Source organism: Protopterus annectens, chromosome 7.part0 (assembly GCF_019279795.1).
Source record: "Protopterus annectens isolate FY-2018-M chromosome 7.part0, PAN1.0, whole genome shotgun sequence".
Taxonomy (NCBI): domain Eukaryota; kingdom Metazoa; phylum Chordata; order Ceratodontiformes; family Protopteridae; genus Protopterus; species Protopterus annectens.
Genome location: NC_056739.1, coordinates 1,630,802,319 through 1,630,818,887, shown reverse-complemented (window position 1 = coordinate 1,630,818,887; position 16,569 = coordinate 1,630,802,319). Strand labels below are relative to the sequence as shown.

The 16,569-nt window shown below is 39.3% G+C and overlaps 1 protein-coding gene across 1 annotated transcript in view; it reads left to right on the top strand.

Moving 5' to 3' along the window:
- The window catches only part of BSN (bassoon presynaptic cytomatrix protein), a 2,988,702-nt gene extending 2,974,260 nt beyond the window's left edge, over positions 1 to 14,442 (top strand). The window contains exons 18-19 of the mRNA XM_044076415.1: positions 6,871 to 6,983; positions 14,001 to 14,442. Of these exons, the coding sequence (XP_043932350.1) occupies positions 6,871 to 6,983; positions 14,001 to 14,442 (555 nt within the window). The remainder of the gene's footprint in view (positions 1 to 6,870; positions 6,984 to 14,000) is intronic.
- Positions 14,443 to 16,569: the final 2,127 nt, after the last annotated feature.

Genomic DNA, 16,569 nt, shown 5'->3' with positions numbered 1-16,569 from the left:
TTTTCAGTATTACCAAACTAAATCATAAATATTCACACACACACACACACACACACACACACACTTCTCTGAGTCACAGTTTGTAATTGTGCCTAAATACATTATGAATAGTAAACACGCTTGAAAGCTGTTATGCATTAAGTGAAATTCTTCTGTCTGGTTAGCTATTACCATTTATGCTTCAAATGTGAATGATGCACAGGTAAAAAGTACCAGTCACTTACTGATCACATCACACACTAGATAAAATCACTGCTTTCACAAAGCTGATATCCATCACAAGCATGCCTTTATAAAGCAAAAAAAAAACTTAAGGATAGCAGTAAAATAAGATTACTTGTAAAGAAATGGAACAAAGACATTTAAATATTCCTTTGATAAGCATATACAAATAAATCAACTAAAACACTAAACGCTGTATATAAATGTTATTTCGACTGTTTCTTGACTGCTTTTCCTGAATCCTCCCCATGCATTGTCATATTAATTAGGAGAATCTGTTCCTCCAATTAGCTTATTTTCCTACCTCCAAAAAACACATACTGAGTGTTTCCATCTCAAACTCACCTAAGAATGGAGCTGTGTGCAGTAGCACACACTCTAGTCGGCCCCCTACAGGGAGGGAAGAGCCATGTTGGTGCACGGTATCTGCAAGACAAGAGAACATGAATCACAGACTATATGCATGGTAGGGCTAACCATTCAACAGTGTAAAAATATTGCCCTAGGGGATCTGTTACCACCAAAAATGGGCATGAGTATTTGCCAGTGATAAGTGGGTTGAGGACCTGTCCTACTCCAACCTACACAAGGTACTTATGTAATAGTGGGTGTATTTGCTTGGCCAGTGTCTGCCTGTAGCCCTAAGTCAACAAAGCTACTGGCCGACCTGTGTCCATTTGCCCAACTTAGGTTACCTGGTACAACTCTGTTGAGTGAAAGCTGGACATAAAACCAATCAACTGTGTGTAGGCTCACTGACAGACATGGAAGCGGATGACTGTAAGGAAGAGGTTGGGCATCCTATGTATCCAGGAGACAAGATGGAAGGGCAGTGCAGCAAAGCCATTTGGCTTGGGATACAGAGTCTACCACTCAGGAGGATGACAGGCTAGAAATGGTGTGGGAATTGTGGTGAGGAAGATGCTTAAGACAGTGAGACATGTCATCAGAATTAATGACAGATTTATGGCAATCAGATTCTGATAGTAAGTATTCATAATCTCAGCTTATGCCCCACAACAGGGTTGTGACAGTGAGGAAAAGAGTGTATTCATACAACATTTGCAGGACCAGTTAAAGCAGGACAACACAAATTGATAATAAGCAAACAGGAACAAACCGAACAAGATATGAGTACTGGGGCAACTCTAGCAAATGGCTTGATGGTAGCCAAGATCCTATACAAAAGTGGCCAACATACAACTCAGTTAGTCTTCCCTTGCAAGGAATGGGCACTGGGGTAAATCAACAGTTGCACCACTGGTTGCCACAATCAGCTGTAAGCAGTTGTCAAAGAAGGCTCTAAGGTCAACAGAGATCAGGCTGAAGACAGGAAGCTGACTGGAGAGAAAGCACAACTATTCATGAAATTACTCAGGGCTCTAGCAGCTCAAGAAGAAGAGGAAATAAATGGAGTTGAAGAAGAACGGCAGCACCTCAAAACAACATGCATGAGGACTATAGAACAGATATGTTGCTGAGCCAGGTAGGGAAATAAACTATGTAAGAAAAGCTGGTGGTGGAACACATAAGTCCATGAAGTCATCAAAAGAAAGAAGCAGGGCAGGAAGAAGTGGGAGATATAAAAGACAGACCAGGAAGGAAGGAATACTGGTTGGTTAACAAAGAGGCTAAGGGAGGAGTTGCAATAGTAAAGAACAAGGCAGCAGAGGAACTCTACCAATTTCTGGAAAGTGACTCAGTGGATGGTACAAAGAACCTTTATCAGGTCATAAGTCAAAGACAGAAAGATAAAAAAGACAGTCAGACATCCTTCATAAAAGATGCCAGCAATAACCTGTTCTCCAGTCCACAGGACATCAAAGGCAGATGGAAGGAGTATTTTCAGCAGCTCTTAAATGAAGAAAATCCCACAGAAGCTGTACTGCCCCAGATACTGCCTACAATAAGAGAAAAAAAGGAGCCCAACCTAGAAGAAGTAAGAACAGCACTAAGAAAAATGAAGTCAGGGAAAGCAACAGGCTCAGATGAGGTCACAGCAGACATGATCGAGATTTTGGGTGAGATAGGGGAAAATGGCTCCTGAGGGTACTCATAACAGTATGGAGAGAAAGACATCTCCCAGATGATTGGAGAATAAGCATACTAGTGCCAGTATTCAGGATCAAAGTGGACATTCACAACTGTGGGCAGTATAAAGATATCAAACTCCTATCACACTGCATGAAAGTCCTGGAGAGGGTGATTGATAAATGAATACACAGAGTAGTAGAAAGTAAAATGGGAAGTGAGCAGTTATTAGTGTCAGTTAAGGTATCTTCCATTAAAATGTCATTAGCAGCATTTGAACATATGCTTTGCACATTATCATTTGAAACATTCACAAACCAGTTAGCGTTAAGTGCGCCAGCATTATCAAAGGTATTGCCAGACATATTAGTTTCCCTCATCTGAACAGACATGTCCCTATCACTTCTATTTGAAATAACATAAGTTTCACAGGTCACACAGACCTTAAAATATGAGCTTTCAGTACAAAGCGGAAAGGCATTATTAGTGTTAACAGTCTCAAAAGTCAAGTTTTTCTTTACTTTGTTCTGTTGCTGTTATTGTAGCCCCCATTTCATCGTCCTTTTTGGTTGTAGGTTCTCGTTTGTCTCTGCCTGGGTCACTGTGCATCTGTTACCACTTTTTTTGGTTCACTGCTCGCTTCCCCGGAGGATACTTCTTTGAATGACACACTTCTTTTGCTGACAACTTGTTTACACTGATGAGAAGGAAGAATCACGGGGCCTCCTCTCATACAAAGTCCCGCCCCATTTTTTTGGCCTTCCCAGTTGCTTATTAGATCTAACAGAATAAACTGTATTATTTTGGAAGTCATTAATCTCTCAATCTAATTTTACAAATCAGGGCATTTTTTTCCACTTCTTGAATTCTTTGTTTGACTTCTAACATGATTTTCCTATATTTTCTACAGAGAAATAATTTAACAGAGACTCCTGGAGTGCTGTAATTTGCCCACACAAATGATACTATGCAAAGCATATGTTCAAATGCTGATAATAACAATTACTGACGCTAATAGTAAGGACCTAAGAATTGTTAACCTGTCTGATTTTGAGTTAACATCAGAGTTTGTAAAATTGCTACAGTTAGGCCCTAAGTTATTTCCTACAAGGATTCCTAGTTTGGCAGATATTGTTACTGATGTAAAACATTTTTGTCAAAAGTTACATTTAAAAGCATTTTTTGATATGAAGGATTGTGAAAATAGGAACACAATATCAAGAATTGGCTTATGATATTGATGAAGAATTGTTAAATGTCAGCATTTATGAAACTGAAATATTGACATTGATGTTTTCATGGAAAATCATGATGAAAATGAACATGATTATGAATCTGAAGTTGTGTCTTGTAATGAGTTTGATACTGGTTATGGACACCTTTACGTACAGTATTTTGCTTCCAACAAAAGTAAATTTATGCCACCCAAACTGTCCATCTGCATTAAGTCATATGAGAATGTGGTTTGCAGTCAAATTGAATGTGAATTTTAAGTTTTTGTGAAGGAAAAGAAAAACTACAACTTGTCTAAAAAAAGAATGGAATGAGTTGCAAGGGGCATGTTTAAAACTAGACAAATTTGTCTTTCATCAAGCCCTGGATCAATGCTCCATACCTATGGTCACCCCCTCGTTAGTCAGGTCTGACCATAAGCTAATCACCCTTAACATCCACATCCCACCCCCACCCCCCAGTAAAGAAACCACCATAAAAAACTTCTCCAAAGCCAACTTCATGCTACTCAAGTCAGAAGTGACAAACTTCATAACACCCATGCAGACGGGAACTGAAAGTTCAACTGCTGAATCCTACACTAAGGCACTGTACGAGCACATCCACTCATGCATGAATCGTGCCATCCCAAATAGAACCAAAATGCTCTCATCCAAAAAGGAAGCCAATCTGGTGGTCCCCTGCCATAAACAAACTTTACAACAAAAGGAAGAAACTTTTGCAGAAAAGAGGAAAATCCCAGGATGCAAAAACTCCCTTACTAGCCTCAGTAAGAAACTGAGATGCCTCATAAAATCCTCCAAAGCTAGTTACGAAAATAAAATTGCCAAAGATTCCAAAGACAACCACAAAGCATTCTATAACTATGTCAAGAATCTAAATGGCAATGCTCAGATCTGCTCTGAGCTAAAACAGAATGGCATTAAATATACTGATCCAAAGGATATTGCCAATATTCTGGCAGATCGATTCAGTGCCAACTTCACCCCCTCTCACCCCCTAAATGGCTCATCTCAGTACCGAAGATTGCCAAATTCCAGTAATAACGGCCACACAGGTACAAAATGCACTCTCTAAAGCCAAGAATACAGCATCCATGGGACCAGATGACATCCCGGGCTGTGTACTACATGAACTACAATATGAACTGGCACCTCACCTAAGTGTCATGTTTAATCATAGCCTCACCTCAGGTTTCGTGCCCACTGAGTGGCGCAGAGCTACAGTTATCCCAATCCACAAGGGGGGATCCACCTTGGATCCCAGAAACTACCGTCCCATCAGTCTGACAAGCCTTATCTGCAAGGCCATGGAGCGTATTATCATGGAACTTATAAACAAAGACATTGGCAACCTTCAAACACTGGACCCCACCCAGTTTGGGTTTGTGAAGGGCCGATCTTGTCTCCTGAACCTGATTGACTTCTTTGAATCAGTCTCCAGAGCCATGGACAAAGGTAAGGTCGTCCACACAGCCTATCTAGACCTTGACAAGGCCTTTGACACCATCCCCCACTCTGGAATCATAGATAAACTTACTAAGTTGGGCATTAATCCCTATGTCACCCAATGGGTTGCTAAATGGCTTACTGATAGAACCCACACTGTAAAAGTAGCCGCTCTTGTTTGGCATCTACTTCTCTGAAGTACAGGTCAACACTAAGGGACTCTGGCTAACAAAGTTTGCAGATGACTGCAAACTGGTAGCCATTATTGAATCCCCAAATGATGTGGATACTCTACAAAAGGGCCTTACAGAAACAGATGCTTGGTGCCAGAGCCATGGGCTCAAGCTCAATGCCAAGAAATGTATTGTTATCCCCTTTGGGAAAAAACATGTATCCATGAATTACCATATAGGTGGCAGTACACTAAACACAGAAAGTGTGATAAGAGACTTAGGGACACAGGTGGACAGTGGTCTCACCTTCGATAACCACATCGCCACAACAGTCAGGAAATCCTTCTATGTGGCACACCTCATCACGAAGGGCTTTTCATCCAGAAAAAAGGAGGTCATTGTCCCACTGTACTCATCCCTCATTAGACCCATTATAGAATACAACGCCCCATTTGGTATGTACCTCTCAAGACATCTGCAACAACTGGATAGGCCGCAGAAATACCTCACTAAAAGAATCACAGGCCTAAAGCAGATGCCCTTCGCTGACCGCCTTAAAAAACTCCAGCTATACTCTGTTGTATATCGTCTACTCAGAGGCGATCTCTGCTTAACATACAAGGCCATGTCAAACCCAGAGCTGTTGGACATGCTACACTTAAAGAAATCCCAATCCCTCAGAGCTACACGCTCCAGGGATCTAAACCTTGTCATCACAATAAACAAAACATGCTGGAGGGATAGGTTCCTGACCCAGAGACTCCCCAGACTCTGGAATAGATTGCCCATACATGTCAAGCAGAGTGCCTCTTTGGACCTCTTCAAGAGGAACCTTGACGATTGAATGGGAGAAAGGAAATTCACCCCAGGGATCACGTCAGTCGCCCTGCTAGACAGGGGTCCAGGAAAGTAAATAATGTGGGAAGAAATAGCCAGGGAATTGTTATGGCTAGGCTTGTATAGGCCCTAGGGCTGATAGCCTAGTACCAACTTATGAACCTATGAACCTATGAACAAAGGGGCAACTGGGTAATAATGAACAAAAAGGAGTATGAAAAAATGGTGAGAGATTTAATTTCTGTGACAGATGAGTATATTAAATTAAACAGTAATCCAATGTCCAGATTTAATGAGGAGTTGTTGGAAATACTGGAAATAGGTGAAATATTGGGGTTCCTTAACAACAAAGATTTGCAAAAGCTGTTTGTAAGGGAACCTAGAGATCCAAAATTCTATGCAGTACCCAAGATTCACAAAAATTTGTTCCCCCCAGTCAGACCCATTGTCTCTATGACTGGCTCTTAGTTGGAAAATGTAGGCAGATTTTTAGTTTACCATCTGAAAAAATATTTGAAAAAAGTACCGGCACATATAGAAAATACTGGGAAGTTGTGTGAAAATGTCAAGAAAATTGGTTGGCAGAAAGATTACTTTTGGGCCACGGTGGATGTTATTTCACTATATACTAACATTGAAACTAGGAGAGGTTTAGAAGCAATGGGGAGAATGAATAGGGAAGGTCTCCGCTCTTCATTTCTCTTGTTTTTGTTAGAATTTTGCTTAACACACAATTACATCAGATGGGGAAAACAATTTTTTCTTCAGAAAAAAGGCACAGCAATGGGGGTGGCTTCCCCCCCCCCTCATATGCAATAGTTTATATGGGTGAGTTTGAGAAGCAGTTTGTTTATCAGAATCATTTCTTTGTTGAAAATGTGATTTACTTTGATAGATTTATAGATGATTTCATTTTTGTATGTAAGGGTGAGCAACAAGATTTTGAGAAATTTGTGGAGGACTTGAATACTTCAGAAAATGGCTTAACATTTACCTATGAGCTGAGTGCTACCAGCATTACCCATCTGGATGTGGAATTGTATGTGGATGAGGGATGCCACCTACAGTTTAGGCCCCACAGAAAGCCCACTGCGGTTAATAATTTTTTACATGCAGAACGCATGCACCCCCCACATTTTATCAAGACTTCACCTCTGGGTGAGTTCAAATGGATTTATTTGAACACATCTGAGGAAGGGTTGAAACAAATATTTCTAGCAGAGACCTTTGAGAGATTGAAATGTAGGGGTTACTCTGAACACTTTCTAGTAGGTGCAAGGGATGAAGTTTTAGTGTCCAAAAAGGTGAGAAAAATAGAGAAAAGTTACTCAGGGCAAAATTGGAGGGATAAGGAGACTAGTGGAAATAAAAACAAAACCTTTGTTCAGGAAATGACTGGTGAAGATTCATTTTATTTTGTGACAACCTTTGCACCATTTAGTCAGAGAGTTGAGAAAATTATTAGGAACTGCTGGTATATGGTAAAAGAGGATATGAGTGTAGGAGATCTCTTCCCTGAGCATATAACTTTCTTTTATGGTAGATTTGCTAACTTGAAGGAAATATTAAGTGGAGATGGTGAAATCATAAATAATGTAGGAAGGGTAGGCATGCGTTCATATGGAAACTGCAGTGTGTGCAATAGGGTGAGGAATCTTGATGGATCCAAAATAAATGGTAAAAGGTATAAAGCCAGAGAAACTTATAATTGTAATTCACAGGGTGTTGTCTATATTATAGGTTGTGAGTGTGAAAAGGTGAAATAGTATGCAGGACAAACAAAAAGGAAAGTAAAGGTGAGGCTTATGGAGCACCTAGGGGACATTAGAAATAATTTGAGCCCAGTAGCTGAACATACATGAGAGATGTAATAAAGGTATGTTTTTTAGTGTTTTAGCTCATCCCTTTATGGCTTATAGAAGAAACTTTAAAGATGAGTTAAACAGGCTAGAATGCAGAATGAAATTAATTTTAGAATACTACAACCTAAGGGTATGAACACTGACAGCAATTTAACCCTATAAAATGACTTGTATACATTAATAAGAATGAAACTATTGTGTTTTTGACGTAGTAATTTTGAAATCATGCCGATGTGTCATAAATAATTTTGATGTCAACTTAGTGTTAAAAAACTTTGCATTTAAAAGTATATTCTGTTTTAAAATAAGCCTGTTTTAAGCCTTATCTGCAAAGCCATGGAGAGGATCATAATGGACCTCATAAATAAAGACATAGGGAATTTGCAGACTTTGGATCCATCCCAGTTTGGCTTTGTCAAAGGCAGATCATGCCTTCTAAACTTGGTTGACTTTTTCGAAACAGTCACCAAAGCCATTGATGAGGGAAAGGCAGTCCATACAGCCTACCTCGATCTGGCGAAGGCCTTCGATACAATACCCCACTCGGGTATCATTGAAAAACTCATCAGCTTAAATGTTAACCCATACATCACAAGATGGGTTGCAAACTGGCTGAGTGACAGAACCCACAGGGTCAGAGTTGCTGGCGCCATGTCAGACTCAAAGCCTGTCACAAGTGGTGTACCACAGGGCTCAGTCCTGGGCCCACTCTTGTTTGGCATCTACTTTTCCAAGTACAAGCAAACACAGGAGGGTTATGGCTGACAAAGTTTGCAGATGACTGCAAACTGGGCGCCATAGTAGAAAACACATCTGACACAGATATCCTTCAGAAGGGTCTCACAGAAACGGATAACTGGTGCCAGAGCCATGGCCTAAAGTTAAATGCCAAAAAATGCATAGTCATACCCTTCGGGAAAAACAAGGTTACCCCTAGCTACCAAATAGGTGGCAATCCACTGAGCACAGAAGAAGTTATCAGGGACCTGGGGACCCAGGTTGATAGTAGTCTGTCATTCGACACCCATGTAGCTAAAGTAGTTAGGAAGACCTTCTACATTGCCCACCTTATCATGAAGGGATTCTCATCTAGATCAAGGGAGGTCATAGGCTCCCCTATACTCATCACTCATCAGACCAATGATTGAGTACAATGCCCCATTCGGAATGTATCTGACCCGACACTTGCAGCAGCTGGAGAGGCCACAAAAGTTCCTCACCAAAAGGATAAAGGGTCTCAAACATCTGTCCTATGCTGCCCGACTGAAAGAACTCCAGCTCTATTCAGTCGCCACGCTTGCTCAGAGGTGACCTTTGCCTAACATACAAGGCCATGTCAAACCCAGATTTGATGAATATGCTTCACCTCAAAAAATCTAGATCCGTCAGAGCCACAAGGGCGGGAGACTTAAACCTCGACACGGCTATTAATAGGATGCGCTGGAGGGATAGATTCATCACCCAAAGACTCCCTATGCTGTGGAATAAAATCCCGGTATATGTGAGGCAGAGCACCTCGCTGGCCTTGTTCAAGAGAAATCTTGACCAATGGATGGGATATCGCAGGGATTACCTCAGTGTCACTGCTCAACAGAGGCACAGCAAAATAATGGGTATAGTTCCCCATACTAAAGGGGTGGCGTAAGCCACAAAACTATGGGCTAGGCTTGTAAATGCTCTCGGGCAGATAGCCTAGTATGAACCTATGAACCTATAAAAAAGGAACTTGTTTTGTGTAAAACATGATTTAGAAATATATGTCTTTAAAAATGGGAGAGTACTGTTTTAACTAGATATAATTAACTTAATTGGTTTTGGGTGTCTGTATAAAAGAAGGGTGTAATGTTACATCAGTATTCCTTGAAGGTGAAAAGCCGAGGTACCAGAATTAAATTATTTGAGAATTTTTCACCTTGGTATTGTTTGTCTGAAGCTTTGCTATTCTTTTTCGTGTTTCCTGATTAAACCCAGTATAAGACAATACTACTTCACAGAAAAGCTTTGTTCCCTGTAGTGCCTATCAGGGAACTTTGTAGGAATGTAGATAAAAAAAAAAACTGCTTAAAGAAATGGGAAATGAAGATTGGTACAGCTCCATATGGCTTGTTAGAATACTCAGGCAGACTTGACTGAAAAAGATCTGCTGTCAGCTCCTAAGTATTTTTAACTGGGTAGTCCAAATTATTTGAGGCCTAATTTAAGTACAGGGCTGTGAGCCAGGGTCTATATTACGATGATAAAACGTCATAACATCGAACACCTAAACATCAACCAGTATTCATTGAAACGCATTTACGGGAATTGATGAATAATACTTCCAGGGCAAAGATGTAGTTGGCCAACTACACAGTGTTGCCATTTTCTCCGCTGTAGTGCGATCTTGGAGTTGTTATATTTAGTTGGGGGGGTGGGGTTGTTTTAGGTTAGGTTAGTTACGTCGATTGCCGGGCAAGTGTTTTTTTGCACTGTAAGTATTCATTGATTCACGTAAATGTGTTTTGATGAATACGGGTTGATGTTTAGGTGTTCGATATTACGACTTTCGATGTTGTAATAGAGACGCGTGAGCCATACCTTCTATGAACATTTGTTTAGAAAATCTGAAAGCACTATACTTATATATAAGATATGGTAATTAGAAATTAACTAACTGCAACATTTTCAAGTCATTTATTTTAAAGCAAAAAGGGTAGCTATTGTTTCTATGCAGTGTAACAAATATAAAAACGTGATAAATTCCCTATTTTGTACTTTAGTGAATCTAAGAAAATCAGTACTTGAGTTTAAGAAACAAAAAAACTGCTCAAGCTATTCTTCATTTCCATCCCAAAAAATTAACAGATCATCAAGGTATCTCCCGTAAAATCTGCAGTGCCTAAAGAGTGCATTATCAAATACTGTGGTCAGTTCCCATTGGGTCAATACAGTGTTCGCAAATAGGGGGGGCACAAGCCGCCCCCATTGCCACTCCTGCTTTCTGTTTAAATAACTGGTTTTCAAAGGTAATGAAGTTGTTATGTAACACTAACTCCATAAGAGTCCTGAACATCAAAATCCTAGAGTGCCCTAAAGAAGTGAAAGAAAACAAATATTCGTAAAACAATTCAATGCCTGCCTGATGAGGGATAACTGTAAAAAGGTCTTTGATATCCATAGTGATGAATATCAAGTTATCACTATACAGATTACCCTGTATTTTTTTAAGGCAGTCCCAAGAGTCTTTTAACACGTGGTTGTGTTGGTCCAGAATGTGTTTTAAATTATGGTGAATGAATTTGGCCAAGTTAAATGTTTTTGAAGCCTTTGCATCCACAATTGGTCTAAAAGGGGGATTTTCAATACATTTATGTATCTTGGGAATGCCGAAAATTGTGTGAATTCGCGGATGTTTTTGTGTAAGGAACTTGTGCTCACTCAGTGAAATTTGTTCATTTAAAAGCAGATCATTTAAACAAATGTCTATATTTCTGTAGCAGATGTTGAGTTCATTTGTTGAAATCTCATTATAAGAATCAGTGAACAAATGTGTTAGCATTGTTTCAGCATACCTAGCCTGATTCATAATGACCGGTCCCCCACCCTTATCCGGTTTCATAACTCTGATAGAAGTACTCTCTCTGATGGTTTTTAACAAATCAGTTTCAGTATCTGTCAAATTGTGCATAACTACATTGTTTTTACCATGGTGTAGTTTACGGATTTGTTACATACAAAGGTTTTCATATACATGCAGAGTTGGATGTAGGGGGGGTTAAAAGTGCTGTTTTTTCTACATTCTCCTATATTCCTATAGGAAGGATGTTCATCGTTGTTGAAATACATTTTGAAATTAAGTTTCCTTATGAACAACTTAAGTTCCAATAAAGAGCTATCTACCCTGGGTGTACTAGTAGGAACCAAGTTAAGTCCCTTTTGAAAAAGGTTAGCCCATGGTGCATCAACTTCCAATTCACTATAGTTGTAAATCATAAAATCACCAGTCTCATTGGTAATGATCTCACATGTAATTATATCATCCCCTACCAATTGTTCGGCATTCCTCTCCCCCTCCCCCTGTATGTTCTCCCTCCATTGTAGTTGTTCTGAAAGTTGCCGTTCCTGGCTCTCTCTTAATAATGCTGTTGTTGCCGGTTCTGGAGATGCTCTGATCTCCTCAAAGGTGCCTCTAAAGGGATAACCTGCCTATTCATATCACTCAAATTGTCATCAACCATGTTAGGGTCCCCTAAAGGGTGGGTAGTCCCCTCCCTTACTTCAAAACCTATGCTGTTGTTGTTAGGTAAGGGATAAGCCCTTTCCTGCTCATATTCTAACCTGTCCCTTTCCAATTTTTTACCTTTTTTATTTTTAAGTACAACCATAGCTTTATCAATGTTCACTAACACAGCATTGTATTCATTAATGTTAGTCTGGAACAACAAATCATTGTGTAAATCTTCATTAATGCATCTATTTTAATTTTTAAATCATTCATTTTCTTGTTATTGTCTCTAATAAGAACATCAAGTAACTCGCAATCATGTTTGTTAAACAAAGTAAGCAGTTCCTTGTGCAATTCTGAACCAGCAACAGTACCTGTGGGAAATTTCCAAGTTCTAAATCCCTTTGGAATCTGTTGCCGACGAGCACATTCCTTAAGATAACTGTTCTCCACTTGTATCTTACGTAGCTTCGTGACTTCCTTCTCAAAACCCGTAATTTGTTGGTCCACAGTCCCTCAACCTGATCTAATGTGATTGGGCCCAAAATCACACTGTAATCTATTCAGAAAAAGAAAGTACTGGAGTAGAATTCATGACGTTGCCTCCGCCTCTTAAAACTTCTTGGGCAATAGGTGAACCGCTCCGTTCCATTGCCGGATTCTTACTTTTAACCCCCTTTTTTTGCAGCATTAGAGACATCTTGTTTAACAGTTGGACAATTCTCACTACTGATGACACTTGTAAATCAAGATTTCAGGACAAACCTTGTATTATATATAGGAGGGATATATGTTTAAAGAGTCTTTGGGAACATAATTGCACTGCCAAAAAGGAGGGTTATATGCGTAAATGTGGACATTGTATGCAATGCCCCATTATTTTGGAGACCAATGTTATTTTTATTAGTGACTACGGCAAAGTGTACTTGCATAAAAAGTTAAACTGTCAAAGTAAGCACCTTGTATATATTGCTATTTGCCAGGACTGTCAATGTTTTTACATTGGTAAGACTATCAATACATTAAATAAATGTATTTACCAGCACGTTTGATATTAGGAAGGGCAATGGCAACAATGCATTAGCCAAGCACATAGCGGATCACCCATATCACAACTTTAAGTTTGCTGTTTTAGAACAGGTTTGCAATGAAATAGTAGGGGCGGGCCACTGGAGTTATTTCTTGAATACAAAGAACTACTCTGGCAGCTCAGAAGCAATGCTACAAGCAAACCTGGTTTAAATGGAACAGTGTCAATTTCAAGTTATTTAAAATTAAAGTCTGAATTTCACATATAGTATAATGTTGACAATATTTTTCAATTTGTAGTCTACATATGTTGACAGATTTTAAACATTGTTTGATTAGGGTTGATCAATTTTGATTTTTAAAGTTTTCAAAAATAGGCTTTATATGTATTTGTTATTCAATTTATGATGTTTTGCCTCTTGTTTTTTAACCAATACTCCAGCACTGTTCATACACGTGACTTGACTGGTTGCTATTTTAAACAGAAGTTGGTTACAGCTGTTTTTATTCTTAAGAAGTCTTGGGGCAAACGCCGGACGAAAGCGCTCAATTCAATAAACAGTTTGTGGTTGGCAGACCGGTTACTTGCTTTTTTTCTTCTTAGTTTGTGTACAGCTGTTTCAGTAAGTCTTTTATGGAGCAAGGAACTGGCAATGCTACTACTGGCTTGGTTCCCATACATGAGTTGACAAACTCCATTGGGAATTTATCAGCACTTATTGAGGTGCTGACTGTACAAGTTACGGACCTCGGAAGGAACCTGGCAGGTTTATCTGCAAAAGTTTATCAACCTGCTTATCCTTTGCAGGCAGCTAGTGGCTCCATGAGTGCTTCTATTCCTCCAGGGCAGAGCAGCTCTATTTCCATGGCCACAGAACAGAGTGGTTCACCTATTGGCCAAGAAGTTTTAAGAGGCGGAGGCAACGTCATGAATTCTACTCCGGTGCTTTCTTTTTCTGAATAGATTACAGTGTGATTTTGGGCCCAATCACATTAGATCAGGTCGAGGGACTGTGGACCAACAAATTACGGGTTTTGAGAAGGAAGTCACGAAGCTACGTAAGCTACAAGTGGAGAACAGTTATCTTAAGGAATGTGTTTGTCGGCAACAGATTCCAAAGGGACTTAGAACTTGGAAATTTCCCACAGGTACTGTTGCTGGTTCAGAATTGCACAAGGAACTGCTTACTTTGTTTAACAAACACTGTTGCGAATTACTTGATGTTCTTATTAGAGACAATAACAAGAAAATGAATGCTTTAAAAATTAAAATAGATGCCATTAATGAAGATTTACACAACAATTTGTTGTTCCAGACTAACGTTAATGAATACAATGCTGTGTTAGTGAACACTGATAAAGCTATGGTTGTACTAAAAGTAAAAAATTGGAAAGGGACAGGTTAGAATATGAGCAGGAAAGGGCTTATCCCTTACCTAACAACAACAGCATAGGTTTTGAAGTAAGGGAGGGGACTACCCACCCTTTAGGGGACCCTAAAATGGTTGATGACAATTTGAGTGATATGAATGGGCAGGTTATCCCTTTAGAGGCACCTTTGAGGAGATCAGAGCATCTCCAGAACTGGCAACAACAGCATTACCAAGAGAGAGCCGGGAACGGCACCTTTCAGAACAACTACAATGGAGGGAGAACATACAGGGGGGGAGGGGGAGAGGAATGCCGAACAATTGGTAGGGGATGATATAATTACAACATGTGAGATCATTATCAATGAGACTGGTGATTTTAAGATTTACAACTATAGTGAATTGGAAGTTGATGCACCATGGGCTAACCTTTTTCAAAAGGGACTTAACTTTGTCCCTACTAGTACACCCAGGGTAGATAGTTCTTTATTGGAACTTAAGTTGTTCATAAGGAAACTTAATTTCAAAATGTATTTCAACAACAATGAACATCCTTCCTATAGGAATATAGGAGAATGTAGAAAAACCAGCACTTTTAACCCCCCCCCCTTCCATCCAACTCTGCATGTATATGAAATCCTTTGTATGGAACAAATCCGTAAACTACACCATGGTAAAAACAATGTAGTTAGGCACAATTTGACAGATACTGAAATTGATTTGTTAAAAACCATCAGAGAAAGTACTTCTATCAGAGTTATGAAACCGGATAAGGGTGGGGGACTGGTCATTATGAATCAGGCTAGGTATGCTGAAACAATGCTAACACATTTGTTCACTGATTCTTATGATGAGATTTCAACAAATGAACTTAACATCTGCTGCAGAAATATAGACATTTGTTTAAATGATCTGCTTTTAAATGAACAAATTTCACTGAGTGAGCACAAGTTCCTTACACAGAAACATCCACGAATTCACACAATTTTCGGCATTCCCAAGATACATAAAAGTATTGAAAATCCCCCTTTTAGACTGATTGTGGATGCAAAGGCTTCAAAAACATTTAACTTGGCCAAATTCATTCACCATAATTTAAAACATATTCTGGACCAACACAACCACGTGTTAAAAGACTCTTGGGACTGCCTTAAAAAATGCAAGGTAAGCTGTATAGTGATAACTTGATATTCATCACTATGGATATCAAAGATCTTTTTACAGTTATCCCTCATCAGGCAGGCATTGAATTGTTTTATGAATATTTGTTTTCTTTCACTTCTTTAGGGCACTCTAGGATTTTGATGTTCAGGACTCTTATGGAGTTAGTGTTACATAACAACTTCATTACCTTTGAAAAACAGTTATTTAAACAGAAAGCAGGAGTGGCAATGGGGGCGGCTTGTGCCCCCTCTATTTGCGAACACTGTATTGACCCAATGGGAACTGACCACAGTATTTGATAATGCACTTTTTAGGCACTGCAGATTTTACGGGAGATACCTTGATGATCTGTTAATTTTTTGGGATGGAAATGAACAGCTTGAGCAGTTTTTTTGTTTCTTAAACTCAAGTACTGATTTTCTTAGATTCACTAAAGTACAAAATAGGGAATTTATCAATTTTTTGGACATTACTGTAAGTAAGGATTTACAGAATCATAGATTTATTTCTACTTTGCACAGAAAACCCACATATTCCAAAACCTTGCTACATTTTGATACTTTCACCCCATCCATCAGAAAAAATCTTTAGTTAAAGGACAGGGGCTACGGCCAGCAAGGATGGTCAGTGATTGGACACTATTTTTAACAGGAGATTGACAAGCTTAAGGGTATGCTTACTAGAAGGGGGTACCCCAGTACCTTTGTTGACTCTATTTTAAATGAAGTAAAGGAAAAAAGAAACAATGGTCACTTTTTTCGACTTTTGGGTTTTGCCTTGGATTTTGGTCCAACCAACATCATTAGGAACTCGGCTTTAAACACTAGGGAGGGGGTTACCTATACTGATGCCATGATTCTTACTTTTAACCCCCTTTTTTACAGCATTAGAGACATCTTGTTTAACAATTGGACAATTCTCACTACTGATGACACTTGTAAATCAAGATTTCAGGGCAAACCTTGTATTATACACAGGAGGGATACATGTTTAAAGAGT